This window comes from Rhinatrema bivittatum, chromosome 1, assembly GCF_901001135.1.
Source record: "Rhinatrema bivittatum chromosome 1, aRhiBiv1.1, whole genome shotgun sequence".
Lineage (NCBI taxonomy): Eukaryota > Metazoa > Chordata > Amphibia > Gymnophiona > Rhinatrematidae > Rhinatrema > Rhinatrema bivittatum.
Window position 1 is genome coordinate 273584975 of NC_042615.1, and position 17216 is coordinate 273602190.

At 43.8% G+C, this 17216-nt stretch overlaps 1 protein-coding gene across 6 annotated transcripts in view; it reads right to left on the reverse strand.

Moving 5' to 3' along the window:
* LOC115087513 (dynactin subunit 1-like) overlaps nucleotides 1-17216 on the reverse strand; it is a 281663-nt gene that overhangs the window by 165440 nt on the left and 99007 nt on the right. For all 6 annotated transcript variants that reach the window (XM_029594829.1, XM_029594819.1, XM_029594856.1 and 3 more), the window contains one exon: nucleotides 9620-9651. In XM_029594829.1, coding sequence (XP_029450689.1) covers nucleotides 9620-9651 — 32 coding nt within the window. The remainder of the gene's footprint in view (nucleotides 1-9619; nucleotides 9652-17216) is intronic.

Genomic DNA, 17216 nt, shown 5'->3' on the forward strand with positions numbered 1-17216 from the left:
AGGGGTTACCTCTATTCGTACCCACAAAAAAAGCACTTCAGCCTTTGAAAATGTCCCCCCATTATGTAGTGGAGTTAGCAACTGCTTTGAAGACAGCAGTACAGCTGAGCTTGTTTCGTGGGCAGAAATACAGGACCAGGTATTACATCCTGAATGTAAATATATCTTTAATAGGATGGGATAAAGGCAGGGAGGTGGGTAGCGTTTTTCCTTTTCTTTCTTGATCTGGTCAGGGAGAGATAAACCCCTCTCTCTCCTCCATGAAATGTGCATCCCAGGGTAGCTTCCCTTTCTTGCTCCCCCCTCCCCCCAATGAAATCTGCAGAAACAAAGACTGCTCAAGGATCTCTTCAAAAACTCCTGAACATATGGAGGGCACATAGACAATACTGAATAAATGAGAGTTCATGGATTTAGGCAGTCAAGACCAACATTCGACCAAAATAATGATACATTGTATCCCAGAGCTTGGAATACCACCTCCCAACTTAAAGACTATTCTTCTCTCTGTTATGCCCAGAACTTTCTCCAAATACTACTTAACAAAATGTATGGCTGCTCTAGTACCAGAAGCTTCCCGCCCTTCAGGTATGATCTCACCCCGTCACAAAGGGACTGGTGGATCATACTCTTCAGACTCCTCTTCCTTTTAAACCCCAGCATCCCAGGTGGGACATGGGGGGTTCACATCCTTGATCCTCTGGTGCCCCTCACTCCTCTGTGGAATTCACCCTTCTCCTCAGAACCTCCAGACTTTACCCTCCCAGCAGCGTGCAGATCTCCCTGGTCTCCTCCAAGCTCTGGCCATCATTTGGGGATACTCCTTGTTTTGGAAAAACCCCCCACCCCAATTCTCCTAGCTCCCAGCCATTTCCTCAGGGGAAGGAATCACCTCTTCTCCAGCTCTTCAGCCTCAGGCCTCCTCCAATGAGGGGAAAGCCCATGCAGGAGCCTGTTCTGTACTGGGAGGGTTCCTGGGCTCTCACCAGCCCGCGGGCTGGCTACTCCAGGCTCCCTATATCCCAGAGGTCCTTCACTTCCTCCACTCCATATTCAAAAAGTGCAATTCCTACCAAATTGACCCCGAATTTATACCTTCCCAGGCCACTCTCCAACCAATTATCTCCTTTCATCTCTTGTAAAGGGACACCCCGCCATACCCCTCAACACACAGACAGGCTAACACAACTGAATAAAACACAAAACATCAATTGCTCGGTATCACACCAACCGACAACATTTGTTTCCCAAACTCTTCCCCATAAAACCAACCCTGGAGGCCCCCCACCCAAAATTTCATGTACTACTAAACAGGGAAGGGAGGACGATCAGTGACCCCTCCCCCCACAACACACAATTATCTGTTCTAATAAAGCAAAGGCCCTGTAAAGCTTCTTTCAGTATGATAGAAAATACTTTCCTGAAAGAAAAGACTAACAATTTGTAAATTAAAAGGTTTGATACCCAAAAGCACAAGACAGAGCACATTTCTTCATTACACACAGCAACAAAATGTCTGTGAAACCCACAAGAAATATTTTTGTGGGCATTTGCGTCTCAACGTATTGGCTGCATATGCATAGGTAAGTTCATGCCAGCAAATCAAACTAAAATCTACTATATGTGGATAGTGAAGTCATGACCATGTAATAGCTGGGTGGCATGGTTTATGGATCAGAGTTCAGCAATCACTGCTGTTATGCCCCCATTTAAAAAAACAATTATCAAACTAACAGGGTGATGCATCAAGCTGCGATAGGGCTGTAACGCACATTAAATCTATATCACACAATATAGGCCTATCACAGGGATATCGTATGACATCCATTATATTTAGTATTAGGGATGTGAATCGTTTTTTGACGATTTAAAATATTGTCCGATATATTTTAAATCGTCAAAAATCGTTAGGGCCACGATACAATACCAATTCCCCCCGATTTATCGTTAAAAAATTGTAAATCGGGGGAAGGGGGAGGGCAGGAACTTACTTACTTGCCCTAAACCAATGGCAGGAAAACCGGCACACTAAAACCCCCTAAAACCCACCCCCGACCCTTTAAATTAAATCCCCCACCCTCCCGAACCCCCCCCCAAATGCCTTAAATTACCTGGGGGTCCAGCGGCGGTCCGGAACGGGCTCCTGCAATTGAATTGTGTTGTCTTCAGCCGGCGCCATTTTGCAAAATGGCGGCCGCAAAATGGCGGCAGCCATAGACCAACACGATTCGACTGCAGGAGGTCGTTCCGGACCCCCGCTGGACTTTTGGCAAGTCTTGTGGGGGTCAGGAGGCCCCCCCAAGCTGGCCAAAAGTCCCTGGGGGTCCAGCGGGGGTCCGGGAGCGATCTCCTGCCGCGAATCGTTTTCCGTACGGAAAATGGCGCCGGCAGGAGATCGACTGCAGGAGGTCGTTCAGCGGCGGTCCGGAACCCCCGCTGAACGACCTCCTGCAGTCGATCTCCTGCCGGCGCCATTTTCCGTACGGAAAACGATTCGCGGCAGGAGATCGCTCCCGGACCCCCGCTGGACCCCCAGGGACTTTTGGCCAGCTTGGGGGGGCCTCCTGACCCCCACAAGACTTGCCAAAAGTCCAGCGGGGGTCCAGAACGACCTCCTGCAGTCGAATCGTGTTGGTCTATGGCCGCCGCCATTTTGCGGCCGCCATTTTGCAAAATGGCGCCGGCTGAAGACAACACAATTCAATTGCAGGAGCCCGTTCCGGACCGCCGCTGGACCCCCAGGTAATTTAAGGCATTGGGGGGGGGTTAATTTAAAGGGTCGGGGTGGGTTTTAGGGGGTTTTAGTGTGCCGGTTTTCCTGCCATTGGTTTAGGGCAAGTAAGTACTTCCCTCCCAAAGTTGATGAAGTATTAAGGCATTTGGGGTGGGGGATTTAATTTAAAGGGTCGGGGGTGGGTTTTAGGGGGTTTTAGTGTGCCGGCTCATGATTTTAACGATTTTCACGATATTTTAAACACCCAAACGGCAACAATACGATTCCCTCACCCTCCCAGCCGAAATCGATCGTTAAGACGATCGAGGACACGATTCACATCTCTATTTAGTATAGCCCTGCCCAGATTTCCTCCCTTATTACAATGCACTGCTTTGCATGGGATTTGAATGCATGAACTTTCCAAATCCATGCAAAGCTGCTCATGCATAGGCAATCTGATGAAAATTAAATAACATGCCTGACTTAGAAATTTGTCAGCCACGTTGTTTTAGATACACCCCTCTGAAAAATGTTAATCTAACACGGGAGCATCGAGATCCTAACACGGGCCTTGCTGCTCCCGCATTAGATTTAAAGGCCAACCAAACACAAAAACAAAGGTGGCCAAAATTGTAAACCTGTGTGTGTGGGACAAACCTGACACCACGGCGGCCCCGACAACCAAAGAAAAAAATTATCAGCAAGTGGTCATGTGATGATAGCCCCCCCCCCCCCAACCCAACACCAAGTAGGCCATTATGACCAAAGGAATCCCCATCCCCCTTGCAAAGCACAAACTTGGCAGTAGATTCTCTCCCAAGACTCTACCCCCTAACTCCCAAAATGAAAAAAAAGACCTTGTTTGTCTATCGTGGTCCCCTCTCCCCCTCCCCCTGGACTCTCAAAGCCCTAAAGAATCATTGGTCTATAGTGGGGGCCTCCCCACTCCCTTCCTGTATCCTCTTACCTATAAAAAAGTGAAACACATCCATTGAAAGGCCTGGGGCACCCCTCAGCCCCGAGCCTGGTCAGCGCCATTTTCCAAAATGGCGCCCATCTGACCTTGCCCCAGTCACATGGCTGGGGCAAGGTCCGGGTACTATGTGGCTGTGGTCCAGTGCCAGGACCTTGCCTCAGCCATTTCACTGGGGTAAGGTCAGGTCAGTTCACAAAATTAAAATGGAATTAAATAGACATTCTAATAACAATTTATGAAACACATTGTTTAATACAAAATTCATATATAAACACGGTTAAATTACCCCATGTACTACAATTTACTTATAAAGAGGAAACAATTGCTGGAAATATGCCACCCCTCACAAAACTACTAATAATGGAACCATTCTTATAAAAATCCACACCACACACTCACATAAAAAAATCTTGCACCACTAAAAACCCTAAAATCAAATGTTGTAAATATCATTTCCCTGAGGCGAAGCAAAATGGCAGCATAGGCGTAGTTACAATTCTCTGTAGCTTTGATTCCTTTTACCTTTACTTACATGTTTCCTCTGCACAATGCCTCCAAAACGGAAAGGAAAAGTGAGGGTCTACCCTCCAGACCCTGCCTCCTCTTCAGGGCAGCAAGTTATCACTGTGTTTGCAGCCACGACAAATTAATCTCGGGAATTTGTGCTAACTTATTAATGAAATCAGTAGAGTCTCTTACAAAAGAACCAATCGAAAGGATCAAGGGCTGTAAAATCTGATCAAGGAAGTTAGCTAACGGTTCTAAAATGGATCCTATGCCCAACACAATGTATTTTTTCGTTAGGCAGATTTAAGGGTAAAAATAAATATTTTTAGTAGGTATAGTGTTCATTTTTGGATATGCTTTGTAAGTTCTTGATGTAGTCTTTGTTATAGTTAGTTACTCACAAGCCCAGTCACTGGACTGAAGCACAAGCATTTGTGAGAGATCAGTACAAAAACACTTTGCAGACCATATGGGAGAAGACCTATAGTTTAAAGATTGCATTATTTTATAATTGTATACATGGAACACGGAGCAGATATATATGGTGAAAGTATTATTAATTTGGTTTTAGATGTACTTTGACAGCATTTTAGTGTTATATTGTCTCATTGTGTTTTTTTTACAGGCTTATATTAGCCCTGTTGAGGTCCCCTGATGAAGCCCTTTTTAGGATGAAATGAAGAATTCCTTGTCAGGATCATTTAGATTACAGCAAAGAGTGAAATTTGAGAGGAACTGTGAGATCATGAAGGATATAATGCAGTACAGTTATTAAGAAAAGATATAATCGTGAAGATTTACAGATAAAGGACTAGTTGGTCCCTTCATTGCATGAATTATTATTTCATGTGTGGGGGGCAGGGCATGTACACTTGTATGGATTATTGAAGACTGGGGTTCTGAATGAATGTGAGATTTTAGGGTTTTTAGTGGTGCACGAGCTATTGATGTGAGTGTGTGGTGTGGATTTTCTAGGAATGGTTCCATTATTAGTAGTTTTGTGACGGGTGGGACACTTCCAGCGATTGCTTGCTCTTTATAAATAAATGGCAATACATAGAGTAATTTAACCACATTTATGTATAGGTATTTATATATGAATTTTATATTAAAAATGTGTTTCATAAATTATTAGAATATCTATTTAATTCTCTCTTTATTTTGTGAATTTACATATATGAATGCGAGAAGTCAATTGTTTCACCTTCGCATAAATATTTACCTTGAAGGTCAGGTCAGGGCCATTCTGGAAAAAAGCACTAAACAAACATGTCCTGGGCTAGGGGGTGTCCTGGGCCCTTTTGATGGATGGATTTCACTTATTTTAGGTAACAGGGTGCGGGAGGTAGGTTCAGGGGGGTGGGGGAAGGGCCCCCAGTACAGACTTTAGGACTTTGACAGTTCAGGGGGAGGGGGAGACCACTATGGACGAACAAGGTCTTTTTTTTAATTTTGGGAGTTGGGGAGAGATCTATCCCCAGTGGAATTCAGGGAAGGACTGAGGCAATGAGAAGGCTGAGAGGACAGAGGGTTTTTGAAGTCTTTCCCAGGTTTTTGGAAAGGCAGCTAGGGAGAAAGAGAGAACTGCAGATGCGCTAACTGTGATTCAGCCCAAACAGGCCTGTTGTCCTGTTCACAGGGAATTTCACAGGGAATGCCCCGGTTAGACTGGGTAGCAGGAGATAAGCAGATGACTTGGGATGAGAGACCAGCTGCAACTCTTGTGATGTTGCATTCTGGTGACTGCTGTGTCTTGCTTGCTGAGAGCGGCTGTCAAGGCGCTGCAGACTGTCACAGGAGTGCTATTTGTTTGCCAGTGTTTGCAGAGGATAAAGGTCCCTAGGAGCAGAGAGATCAGAATGCTATCTGGTTGCCTTTAGGAGCGTGAGTACCCTTCTCAGACACATACACTAGGAAGAGATTTTGGGTACTGGGCTTTGTACCAATTTGTGAGTTGCAGATTCACTATAGTGACATTCGCCACCACCTTAAAAATATTCATTTGCATCACATGTAAGCCTGACTTCCCTGTTAAAATGTAATTTTCCAAACTTAACCTGTTTACTGTAAACCGACATGATGTCCACAACGAATGCCTGTATATAAAAATGTTAAAATAAATAAATAAATAAATAAATAAATAAACTTAGTTCTGTGCTGTTTCAATATTAACTCTTGAATTCCAGTTCCATCTCCATACTCCAATGATGTAAGTTGATCTCGTAGTGTGCTTCACTGTTGTTTGTCGCCCTCAGAAAGCCAAGGGCATGTTATGTGACTGCTAATCCCTCTGGAATTGTAGGTGTAGGTGACCTGTGGACTCCTCAGTGAGGACCTCAGGCCAGGGGCTATAGTAGATTGCTCTTATCATGATATATAATATGCTTAGCCGCAGGCAGTGATGACTATCTGTCAAAGACTGGCAGGATGTGCATGCATGGGATAGTGCATACATGCACCCTGCCAGGTAATAAGCAGCGTACGCTCATTCCTCGGCACTTATGCATGTGCTCTCTGAATCGTGCTCAGAGCATGCATGCATATTTATCGAGCTGCACATGTATTCTCTGGTGGACATGGGAGCTGTCAGCCAGGCACTGTGAACGAGAGTGCTGAGGAACCAGAGAGCGCCAGAGTGATGGGTGGCCTGGAAAGGAGGGCATCAAAGCAAAGGGAGGCAGACAGACTGGTAGAAGGGAGAAAATTGCAAGATTGTTCAGCAAGGGTCAAGCGGGGGGGGGGGGGGGAGGGGGGGAAGGGGATTGTATTGTGACAAATATCTGGGGCACAGGTGATGAGATGGGGCTAGAGTGTGCTGGCAAAGGGGAGAAACGAGTGCTAGTCAGGCTGTGGAGGGGGGTCAGAATGTGCTGGGGTTGGGCTGGATGGGGGTGGGGAGGGTGCTGAAGTCCAGATGTAGAAGGGCAATCAGAGTTTGCTGGAGTCGACTGGTAGGTCAAAGTATGCTAGGGTTGAGCTGGGGAGGTGTGACCGAGAGTGCTGTGGTCAGCCTCCAGAGAGAGAGAGAGAGTGCTGAGCAGCTCTGATCTGCATTAACTTCTGTTGCATTTTCAACGGGTGTCAGCTGGTTCTTCATTAATCATTCCTTCCTCTTACCCAACTTTCCTTTCTTCCCATCCTGTCCTACTGTATCCCATCCTCCCTCCAGTACCACAGCTGTGATATCCTCTGACTGTCGGCTAACATTAGAATGCGGGCAGAATTTTAACCTTCATGCTGAGAAACGATACAAAGTTAGGGACCCCCTCTGGTGCTTCCTATTTAGAAAGCTCCCAGTGAACAAGAGAGTCTCTACTGGAGGCAGCATACCGGCATGATATGATCTTATCATGAATGCCGGTATAGAAAAACCTTAAATAAATAAATAATAATCACCTCTTCTAATTTCAAAGCTCACGGTTTAAATCACCCCTAATTATTTCACTGTATCTATTTTGTATAAAGAATAGAGTTTTAGTCGCTATAATGATCTTAGAGAAAACTGAATTATAGATTTTATTGAACAAATATTAAGATCCTAAGAGAAAGTTGCACGTGAACTTCTGAGATCACGTAGGTCCCTTCGTCAGTTACATGTCTGAAGAAGAAGCCGTGTGGTCTTTCAGGGACATCAGTTTGCTGTCCAATAATAATAATTAAAAAAAAAAACCATATCAAAATCTGCAAAGAATCCTTGCACAAAAACAACAGCATAATAATGGAGTGAGACCCCTCATTTACCCTTGCGGTTGTAGGATGCAGCAAAGGTAAAACTGAAGGTTAAAACTTGCTCCAGGTTCCACTGTTGCCTGCCAGTAGCCCAAAGGGGTGCAGAAAAAGCAGACTAGAGGACGGCATTCCACAGACTTAGACAGGGTTATTTTTAAAGGGATTTCTGGGGGTAAAACAGAAATGACCTGTTACAAAATTGCCCGCCTGATATGCGGATAAAGTTACACTTTTATGTGCTGTTCTCTTATAAGTTTATCCAAACTGAGCAGAGGCGTTCCTAGGGGCAGAGTTGGGGAGAGGTTGGAACTTACACGTAGATTTTTGCATTGTAGTAAGCATGGACGTAAAATTTCTGATTTAACAGGTGTGACTTGTACAGGTAGTTTGCCGGGATAATTTTCAAAATGGACTTAATGTGCACAAGTCACCTTTGAAAATTGATGTGATTTGTGTGCCAACTTTTTTTTTTTTTTTTTTTTTTTTTTTTAATACTCGATGATACAAAATTACCACCCATATGGTGCCATTGTCCCTAGAAACCTTGGGAAATATTCCATGTGCCACAAATCATGTTTTTCAACCCAGTACCCTCAATGAGGCCTATGGGAAATGTGAGCTGCTGGATGAGCCTCATTTGCCAGCTTTTCAAGTTACAGACCTAAGCCAGAAATTCCATCTATGAATTCTTGTGATCACCTGCATGGTCATTCAGAGAAGAGCTTGGGTTATCCTTAAAAGCCTGAATGTGAAGTCTGCGCACCTGAACTGAAAGGTATTTTCTTCCCCCCCCCTCCCCCGCTGCCAACACACACACATACCCACATACACACACACACACACACACACACACACACACACATACACACATACACACATACACACACACACACACACACACATACACACACACACACACACACACACACACACATACACACATACACACACACACACACACTAAGCATCCTTCCGCAAGACACATGGGTGACAAATTTCCCTAGGCCACCTAGCAGCAGCAAAGCACAGGGGCATCTTTGTTCACTTTTCAGAGAGAAGCTACATGCAGGGCCGGTGCTTCCATTAGGCACACTAGGCGGTTGCCTAGTGTGCCAAGATTTTGGGGGCAGCAAAATCCAGCCAATGTGAGGTCTAGAGAGGAGCTGTACCATAGCCAATACTGTCAAAGAGCGGAGCACTGTGCTGGAGCCACTGCCGCTGGTAGTTTAGTTGGGGGAGGTGGGTGAATGAACAAAGATTCGCCTAAGGTACCAAATATGCTTGCACCAGCCCTGGGTGCATGTGCATCTGGGGTTAGGAGAAGAAAAAATACGCATATAGAACTGAAAATCCAAATATATGTGTTTAGATTTCTACTCCCCTCCCCCCTGACACAAACACACTTAAGAACACCTACTTGAAAAGTGGCTAAATACAGCTCATTTGTGAAATGACGCAGCTATACTTAGCTGATCTGCTCTGGGTAGTTTTAAAAAACCCAGGGATCTGGGCTCCTCGATCCTTTAGGAAATTGTCTTCATAATCTCTCACTGCTCCTGCTTCTTGCAGGAGGAACTTTGCAAACATGAATTATTGTGTACAGCAGTCTGCTAACTGAAGATGGTCTATGCTGCAAAATAATAATTGCTATTCTTTCTTAGTAGCTGGTAGAAAAGTTTGGATTCACTCACCAGTTTGCTGGTTTTGGCAGATTCCAGGGTCTCTGTAGAAAGAGCAGAGTGATAAAGCACCATTAGTTTTCACTTTCCTATGGATGTTCCTTATTGATGACTTGAAGAAGTAATTGATGAGGGGGAGGTGAAGAACACATCAGATAAGATGTACTGAAGAGCTTTGCCTGTTGCTTAGCTATGGGAGACAACAGCATGACTGCCATGTTAGTCCACGCAGATACATTAAAATGAACATCTTTATTTGTATTTGTTATGGGAAAAAGTCTGCAGTCATTTTGAGCCATTATGAGGTGATACAAGGAGGAAAGATGTGCAAATTGTTCTTGGCAAAAGCAAAATAAGTGAATCTTGCCTGTTTTGTTGATTTTCAGTATAAAACATTTGCTGTATTGCAATCAGCTTTTTTAAGCAAGGATCTACATGAGTCATTGCAGTGTTTACCCTTGGCAAACCAGTATAGGTTAGCACATTTCACCTTTTCATGCCAGTTCGTACAGAAGTCTGCCGTTAGCATCTAGTGAGAATAAGTGCATGAATTTTCCAATTCTGTTATATTCTTGCAAGCTTAGGGCCTCAGTTACTAAGCATTTTTCCCATAGATGAAGACTGGGAGAAAAGCCTTAGTAAATCAGGCCCTTAAATTATGTTGTACATATCCTTAAGAGCATGCAAGTTGGCTAGGCCTTCATATGTTCCAATGTTCAAACTACCACCCTATTCCCCCTGTACTCCCCTTTCCCTCTACACCCCCATTATACCCTTTGAAGAAACTATATCCCAGTGAATACCGCCTGTTTCAACTCTTCCATTATTCTACTTAGTTAAGTGATACCTGTACATTAGTCATCTGTACATAGTATCACTCTATTCTACTTTATTCTCTCCCTTTACTTCTTTTTAACTATGCCTTTCTCCCCTTCCCCTCCTTATCCCCCTTTCCCCACCCCCCTCCTACCCCTTCCCCTCCCTCTCTCCCCCTGCCCTGCCCCTAGCCTACCCTCCCCTCCCCTCTCCCTCCCCTACCCTCCCTCAAATCTCTACTCCTTGGTTTCATTATTATTGTTTATTTTGTTTTATTTTGTTTTGTTTTGTTTTTGTTCTTTCGTTTTTTTTTCGTTAGTAATATTATATTGTTTTAATGTTATATTGTTTTACTGTATCTCCCACCTGAGTTCATTGTAAACCGGCATGATGTGCTTCACGAATGTCGGTAAATAAAAGTTAATAAATAAATAATTAAATAAAATGTAACACTTCAGTGCATGAAGATTCAAATCATAATCAATGATGCCTGTCATAGTATACAGTGAATCTCTAACCCAATTTATTAATGGGTCCAGGGAAGTACAGTTTTAACATAAAACAATAAATACAAATTGCAGCAAAAGCATTAGAGTACAAATCATAAATGCATAAGAACAATATAGGTGAAAACACAAACTTAATCTCATACTGTATACCTTTATATTTTTAGCCACATCCTATCTGTGAAAGTCACTACAGTTCTCCTTGCTAAAAGTGTATTCCTTGTTCTTATCATCAAACCACTGTTCAGTCTTACAGTAAATCCTGTCTACACTTAATTTCCAACAGTACACTGAATTCATATCTACTGTGTTGAAACAGGGGTTTCATACAGACAGAAGAAGACTGAAGAGATGAGATTACTGTGAAAACAGAGAGAGCTCTAAAGGAAGTTCCAGGGGAAACACTGCCTTAAGGAGGAAAGAAAAAGTGAACAAGAGTTGTCTAGGGCATTGTAAAGCCAGAAGGAAAAGGAAGTACAGTGCTGCTGGGAAATGTAAGCTGGAGATCCTTGGCAGAGAGCTAATTAGGATGAAGTAGCAGCCACAGAATGTATTTTTTATGATGGGTGTGTTGCACTGCTGTATCGATGCTGAATTTTATTATTGTTTTAACTTATTTATATATGTATTGTTTATTTTTATTTTTAATAGCATTTTACATTGTACTAGTATTTTATTGATGGTATTATTTATTTATTGTTAACTACTGTGATTGTTTATAACTGTGGTATATCAAGATTAATAAATATTTATTTTATTTTTATTTTTATCAGCATTTATTATTCGTTTTATTGATTAAAAATTGCCTAGACTTCCGGCTATGGCGTGTGCTTGATTGGACATCGGGTGTAAGTGCTCCATGGTGTATCTCCTAAAAAACAACTTAAATGCAACTTTAGGGGTTGCTATTCAAGGCTGGCATGATTTTAACTGCTTATCAACTTGGTGTGATGCCAGAATTACTGTTGGAAGCAGCCATTTCCCATGGGTATATCCACATAAGTGCTGCGTTTGGGCCGACACAAAAAGCAGGCAGAGTTGAACATGGCAGGGAATAATGGTGCTGACAAAACTCTGGCCAGCACCTCAGAGGAGGCTCTGCAGCAAATTTCTAAGAGTGTGCAAACGGCACTGGATGAGCGTCTGATTAAAATCCAAGCATCAGTGGAAGACAAAAAAGGAGGACTGGAAGGGCAATCAAAATGGTTGGATCTTGCGGAACAGCAAATTTCCTTGAATGATGAATGCCTGATAGACGCCAAGCATCAAATTGTAGATTTAAGGGAAAAAAATGTGGTGCTGCTGGACAGGATTGAAGACCAGGAGAATCGGAGCAGGCAAAACAATATTAAAATTATTGGGTTGCCAGAAATGCTCCATGAGGAAGATTTATATAATTTTGTAGAGTAATGTCTCCCTGAACACTTGGGCCTTACCTTTCATGGAGACTGCCTGCAGTGTAAGCGTGTGCATCATTTGGGTCCACCTCGAGATGAAGAAGGTAAGCCGCAGCCAGTGATGGTGCAGATACTTAACTGGACTCACAAAACTAAGGTCTTTCAGGCATACCGACAACAGAAACTCGTTGAGTATAAAGGCCATAAAATTCTTCTTTTTGACAATTTCTTGGTGCACGTGGTTACCCAATGTAAAGAGATGTCAGGGCCTTGATTCTCACTACTATTCCCGTCTAAGCTTCGTGTCCATCGCGGGAATAAAGTGTTTTACTTTTCAAAGAAAAAGGAGGCTGTTGAATTCCTTGCATCCTTGACAGCTTCAAATGGTAATCGCTAGCGCTTTCTGACTCACAGATGAAGTGCGTGCATAAGAGGGAAGCGATGGCCATATTTTTTCAGTTACCACAAATAGTTTGTACACAGTTCATGGGAGGATTATGTTTACTACTCTGTTGGCATATATTTTCACTATGCTGAAGAAAAAAAAAAGAATGTGTTCTGAGAAGATATAATCTGTTTGGGCCTAATGACGTTTTGCTGTGAGGACTAACAGTGTATACCAAATACATTTCAAAGGTACACAGAGTGCATTTCCAACCACAAGGGAAGGCTGCACACTGAATAATATAAGTACCTACCACGAGATTTATGGTACATAAGAATACCATCAGCTTGGGATGCTAAATTTAGTTGGAGGTGATTAGAAAAAGGCCTCTGACATTATGATGGGCCGAACAAAATAAGGCAAAGAGAAAGAAAAAAACGACATTTTTATATGATCTCTTTAAATTGATGCGTTTCTTCTGCATTGTTGAAATGTCTTCAGAGGTGTTATTTGCCATTTCAATGTCTATGCAAGGGAGTTAATTGCTTGGCAAGCAGGTACTATTTTTGGACAAAAAGGGGAAATGCCATAGGACATAGCCCCTAAAGATGTGAGGAAGGGACAGCGGTTGTGGTTCCTTAGAGTAGGCAGACAAGGGGAGAGCATCAGGGGGTTAGGGAGATAATTGTATGAGTGAGAGTGCGGTGGGGGGAATGAATGAGAGAAGATGTGAAAGTGTAAATGTGATGTCTGTGGTTTGGTTGTGGATGCTGAGGGTATGGTTCATAGCACGAACTCAAATGAAAATGGGCACAATGGAACTGGTTGTCTGGGGGGCTCAGCTAGTAGGTCCCCTGGGCTAGAAATTAGATTTGATGCATAACCAACATTGGTCTTTGATAAATTGGAAACATGGTCAAGGTTAACTTGTTAACTCTTAATGTTGACAGAATCTACTTGCTGATTAAGAACAAGAAGCTCTTGAGTATGTTTAAACGTTTTAAGGCACAGATTGTCTTTCTCCAGGAGATGCACTTGAATGACACTGAACATGACAAGTTAAAAAAAAGATTCTGAGGGAGGAAGTGACATCACTCCTCATGCACACAGGCTAACTCCATTGCTCCTCGAGCACTTGGGGCTTAAAGTGCGCCTATTTGCAGCAAAATCGCCCAAAAGCTGACTTAAAGCTTTCGGAAAGCCGCCTCAACAACTTGGCGATGGCAGTGAAGAAGAAAACACCCAACTTACGGAATTATTCCTTTAATCGTGGTGAAGATGATTCGGACCTGGGGAAATCCATGATGGCGACGGTGGACCTGATCGCCGAAACAGAGGAGGAGAATGACGATCTGATTGCCACGGGTGATCCTCTTCTCACCCGAACTGAGATGCGGGGGTGGTTTGGGGAGATCAGGCAAGATCTCAAAGCATATAAGTCGGAGATTGCTGCATTGCTTGCAGAGATGAGGGAAGAAATGGCTGAGCTGGGCTGGTGAGATGAGGAGGCGGAGCTATGACTAGACACGCAGGAAGAAGGCTGGGACGCCATGCAGAGGGAACATGTACAGTTCCAAGAGACCTGTCGCACACTCTCGGAGAAAATTGAGGATATTGAAAATAGAAGCAGGAGGTGTAACATTCGGATCAGAGGGGTTCCAGAGACTGAGGGCTATACAGATTGCATCGAGGTAGTAGAAAAAATTTCCTCCTTCTTCCTTGCTAAAGATGCTACTAATTCTGCACTACCTGATTCTGCTATTCAAGTAGACAGAGCTCACAGAACCCTGGGACCCAAATAGGCAACGTCAGTTCCGGATGAACATGTTGAATAAATAGTCTTTGAATCTGAGGAGTACGTTGGTTCTGGGTGAACATGCCGGATCAATGGTTTGAAGAAATGTATTAAAGAGAAACCTCGGGGCAGCTAATCGTTTGGAAATGTGTTAAAAACTACTTTGGAGCATTGTGCTCTTAAAACGCTTAATACTTTTCTTGATGGCAATGGATTCTCAAAAATTACATGCAGCAATTTGATGTTTGAAGCAGCAATTTGATGTTTGAAGAATGCTGAACCACTTTGGAAGTTATGCGGAGTAATTTGATATTGGAAGAAGGTTGAAGATATCACAACGTACTGAATGACGTTTTTTGAGCGGGTTGTTGAGATCTACTCTTTGAAGAATTTATTGAAGTTCTGTAATTTGTCCCTGAAGAAGCCCTTTTTCAATAGGGTGAAACAAAGTTCTTTGCTGGACGTGGACGTGAATCTATATAAAAGCATTTGAATTTATTAATAGTAAAAGACCATCTGGTTAAAGAATTTAACAGAGCAACACAGCTTAATAGAGCAATATAACAGCATTGTATGAGGTATATAGATTTAAAACATGTTCATTGGATTTTATATGATATGAGTGGTGAATGTATGGTTATGAGTGTGTTAGATAGTTTTGAAATGTCTAGATAGTTGGAACAGATACAATTATACAATAAAACTGTTGAAATTATATAAATATAGTTCTTCTCTTGGTGTGTGTCTTAGCAAAGTATTAGAGAAGATTCGTTTGAATATTACCTCTAGTGTAATTATACCTCAGTATAATTATGGGCATCTCGGGCTTTAACTTTCTCAGTCCAAGTGGAATTCTTAGTTTCTGGTTGAGGTAGAGGAGTTGCTTCTTATCAAGACTATGGGATTGCAGCGAATATGTACTTGTGCAGGCATTGCATAGCTTGGCTACGACCTATTCTCTGGAACTGGGACCTCACAGACTCAGGAGCTGCTGGACTCAATTGGTGAACAGGAACTCGTCTTCCTCTATCTGACTTCTGCATGGTGTTACAAGCATTGGTTCTTAATGTTCTGGTAATTGTTTATTGTTATGTGTGTTTTGTTATACTTATTTGGATATAGATGTATTTTTGTTTAATTGTTTAAACTACAATCTGTTGAGAACATACAGATGTAGCAGCAGAATAAAAGTGATGAAAAATAAAACTATTTAAAGTATGTATTTATTTATTTTAAAGTGTTCTATTCCATCTATAATAAAAAGATGTGCTAGGTGGATGTTGTGAAACCCGGTCACGGGCAGCCACAGTCGGGCCTCTCTTCCCTTACCCCTGCTTGCCGGCGCTCCCCGCTGTCTTCAGCACACTGGATCAGGCTGCACTGGGACCTTGCCGTGGGGTCGAGCCTTCCTTCCCTTACCCTTGCTCGCCGGCGCTCCCCGCTGTCTTCAGCACACAGGATCAGGCCACGCTGGGACCTTGCCGTGGCATTCTCTCCATGAGGGAGACGCCGCCGAACTCTGCTCGGGGCTCCGCCCCTTGGAATCTGACATCACCAGCAGAGGCTTATTTAAAGCCGCTTCAAGCTTCCCTGCGTTGCCTTGGCAACAGGTCAGCTTCTGTGCATGCCAGTTGCCAGTTCATGTATCCGTTACAGCTCCTGCTTGATCCTGCTTCAGTACCAGTTCCTGTTTGTTCCAATTCCTGTGTTCCTGCTCCTGTGGTCCTCACTCTGCTTCCAGCCCTTGTCTTCAGATTGTCTCCATGGTACTGATCTGGCTGGATTATTGTTTCTCCTGTCTCTGCTCATCCCGACTTCTGGTGTGTTTTCAACTTCTTGCTTGTCTTCAGCCTGCCCCAACTCCTGGTCTGGTTTATTGAAATGATACACTGCTGCCTGCCTCAACTCTTAGACAGTCTCTGTTCTTCCAGATCTCTGCCAGCCCAGACTCGGTCTGTTTATTGGACTCCCTCCACCAAGAGGCCTTCGCTCAGGTCCTGCCGGCCCCGGGACCCAAGGGCTCAACCTGTGGGAAACAAGGGCTGGTAAAGGTAAAGGTTCAGTCTGGTCTCCTGGTCCTGCACTGCCTTCCGGCTACAAGCACCTTCCGAGGGTCTCCCCTTGGTAGTTCCAACTGCTCTCAAGCCGGCTCAAAGGTCCACAAACCCAACAGTTTGCCAAGGCCATGGACTCGGCGGATTTCTCTGGCCTCCAGGCCATTCCGGGCTTGGCTCAGCATTTGCAGCAACAGCAGCAGTGCCTGGACATGCTGGCCTCCATGGTTGAGCGTCTGGCTAACCGCCTCGACTCCACCTCTCAGGCGGTGGCACCGCCTATGCCTCCAGTAATTCATTCTACGCCCCTGCATCTACCCACACATCGCCTTGCTATGTGGGAGACCCCAAGCAGTGCCGGGATTTCCTGAACCATTGTTTTATGCGCTTCTCCCTTCAGCCTATGCAGTTTCCGTCGGACCAGATAAAGACGACCTATATATTATCTTTACTGGATGGCAGAGCCCTGTCTTGGGCCTCTCCTTTATGGGAGCAGGGTGATTCTCTGCTTGGGAATATTGAGCACTTTGTCCAAACATTCAAACAAGTGTTCGACGATCCAGCTCGACAATCCACAGCTGCTAACGAACTCTTCCATCTGCACCAGGAGGCTCGGCTCTTGGTCGACTATACAATCAAGTTCTGGACCCTAGCAT